Source organism: Odontomachus brunneus, unplaced genomic scaffold (genome assembly GCF_010583005.1).
Source record: "Odontomachus brunneus isolate Ranch 3 - 2012 unplaced genomic scaffold, Obru_v1 Obru_scaffold_302, whole genome shotgun sequence".
NCBI lineage: Eukaryota > Metazoa > Arthropoda > Insecta > Hymenoptera > Formicidae > Odontomachus > Odontomachus brunneus.
Genome location: NW_022639752.1, coordinates 38,852 through 41,358, shown reverse-complemented (window position 1 = coordinate 41,358; position 2,507 = coordinate 38,852). Strand labels below are relative to the sequence as shown.

The following is a 2,507-nucleotide window of genomic DNA, read 5'->3' as shown; positions in this document are numbered from 1 at the left end:
AGACAATGAAGATGAACCTATGGAATTTAATCCAATAGAAATGCAAATTAATAACGAACATGTATTTATAGACGGAGCAGAAAAAAGGGATGTTATTTCTTATTTATTATAAAACTATTTTTTACAAAATGTTACATAAATATTTTTTGTAATAAGATGTATAATTATTATATAAGTTTAAAAAATACGTAGGTTTTGTAGTATTCATTTCTTTTTCCTAAAATATTGTAATATAAATATAAATATTATTATTATATTGTATATATTGTAATATTGTGTGTGTATATATATATATATATATATATATATATATATATATATATATATTTTTTTAAAGAAAAAAAAATATAAAATGGAACAGATAGGATGTCAAAAAATTCAAAGCATTCAATACTAATCGTATTTAATACACTTCTTATATATAACTTTTAAATACATGTAACTTTAGGAACTTTAAGAGTAATAAATAATAAGCAGATATTTTTTTGAACGCAAAAATAATATGACAACAGTATATATATTTTTACTCCTCCTTTATATATTTATATAGTTAACACAACTTAATAAGAACATTAAAATAATAATAAATTAATTTTTTTATCAACCATAACGCGTTGCGGCCAAGTATTACAAACTATTTAAGTATGAATTCATACTTAAAAATATAAATGAAGAAAGAAATATGATTTGACTCGTGTAACAAAAACCAGTGAAACATTTAGACATAATAACAAAAAAATATATTATATTATGATAACAATATAATAAAACTTTTAATATCATATATCTTCTTATACTTTCAACTACATAACTGAAATATTTATATAATATAACTTTATGTATTTAAAGATTTTTCTAATAAGGATAAAAATCGCTCTCGCTGAGCATAATTGTTTTCATGATGTCGTTGTTTTTGTTCAATTAATTGTTCAACCCAAGATGGTATTTGGGATTTTCTTTTTCTACTTATTCGCTTCTGTGCTAAGTTAGTTGATCCGAAATGTAATAAATTTTCTGCGTTTTCTTCATTATAGTTATTACAATTTGTCTCTATATTTATACTGTCAGATGTATTTAAAGTATTATTCAGTTGAAAACCTCGTGAACTTGATGCTAGAGATAACGGTGCAATTTCTGGTTTTTTAATTAACATGTCGTTAATAATATTATAATATTCCCATGTTTCTTTTGCTGCGCCTGTTTTATTATTTGCATCTTTTATATTTTTATATTTGTTTTTCATTCCAATCCATTTCACGTGACAATTTTCCGCCGACAAATTGTAACCATGAGTATTCATGGATGCAGCAATGTTTTTCCACACTTGCTTATTTACTGGACTCGTAAAAGATTCTACATGCTTATTTATTTCAGTTAACAGCAATTTCACCATCGCATCAGTCCACTGAGTTCTGTAATTTACTAAATAATATAATACAATAATTATTTACTGCTTGAGAGAATTTTGAATAATATTTATATATAATTATGTTAATTAAGGAATTATTATTATATACATACCAGCATCATGCACTTCATTTAATGATTGAGCCATTCTGTAGCACTATAGACCAAGCCAAATCTGTGGAACTTTAATAAATGTGTTGTAGATTAGAATAATTGAATTTCTTATTTCGGATATTCCACAAATACATGATATTTTCTCATAACTTTTTATAACTTCAATTTAATATTTATAATTTTCCTAAAATTTAATAATTAATTGATTTTTAATGTAATTGTTTCACATTTTACACAATTTTATTACCTGATAATGTTGACTCGTTCGAACGCTATTTACTAGGTTAACTAACTCTACTCGCCTTACCGGACAGCATTGAGTTGTCATAAATCATGAAGGTATTAGGTGGTCGTGCCTATCATATTTTTCGGTTCTGGTGGAACTAACTCATACTCGATTTACCGTAAACACCCTGAGAGTTTGGAAAACAGATTTACCGACTCTAGGATAGCCTCTCTGTGCAGGCTTTTAATACTAGATTTGAGGCTTTCACGGCCATTGATACAATGTCTAGGTATAGCTTCCGGAATGGAGCCGTGTCTTGAATCAGCGATATGCCGACGTTTTGTAAACGTTGCAGTTTGCATCATCAGGGCTGAGAACTCTGATACTGAGCTCCCTTGGGTAAAGGTAGTCCTTATATGCCCCCCTCCCCCCCTTTGTGTAGATGGTGTTTAGGGAGTAGGGGACAAGGCTTGAATCCAGCCAATCAGCGTATTTTAATTGACCAGCTGATCAAATGATTTTAGAATTGGGCGCACCAATGTCGGCCACCAATTTCCGACCCTCAGCGCGACGCTGGCTATAACGTAACGTCGACGTCGGTGCAATGTCCAAATGAATAAGGGCCCAACGCTAACGTCAATGTCGATCCAACACTGACCACTGACATTGGCCCAATGTTGGCATGCCAATATTTTGCCAATGTTATTATTTTGTTTTTTAAATACAAATATTTTAATTTTAATATATATATATATATATA

At 28.9% G+C, this 2,507-nt stretch overlaps 1 protein-coding gene across 3 annotated transcripts; it reads right to left on the bottom strand.

Moving 5' to 3' along the window:
- Nucleotides 1-330: 330 nt before the first annotated feature.
- LOC116853299 lies at nucleotides 331-1,947 on the bottom strand. 3 transcript variants are annotated; one of them, XM_032834316.1, is made up of 3 exons: nucleotides 1,769-1,947; nucleotides 1,522-1,705; nucleotides 331-1,422 (listed from the first exon to the last, which is right to left on the bottom strand). In XM_032834316.1, exons 2-3 carry the CDS (start codon nucleotides 1,553-1,555, stop codon nucleotides 836-838), a joined length of 621 nt encoding a protein of 206 aa, XP_032690207.1. In that variant the 5' UTR covers nucleotides 1,556-1,705; nucleotides 1,769-1,947; the 3' UTR covers nucleotides 331-835. The 3 variants fall into 3 exon arrangements, with proteins under 3 accessions (XP_032690207.1, XP_032690206.1, XP_032690208.1); XM_032834315.1 differs by having other exon boundaries at nucleotides 1,522-1,590; nucleotides 1,769-1,946; XM_032834317.1 differs by having other exon boundaries at nucleotides 1,829-1,931.
- Between the last annotated feature and the right edge of the window lie 560 nt (nucleotides 1,948-2,507).

Coding starts and splice junctions, on each gene's coding strand:
- LOC116853299 (XM_032834316.1), bottom strand. CDS start 1,555: ATGGCTCAATCATTAAATGAAGTGCATGATGCTG. Junction 1,423..1,521: donor AAATGAAGTGCATGATGCTG/GTATGTATATAA, acceptor TATATTATTTAG/TAAATTACAGAACTCAGTGG.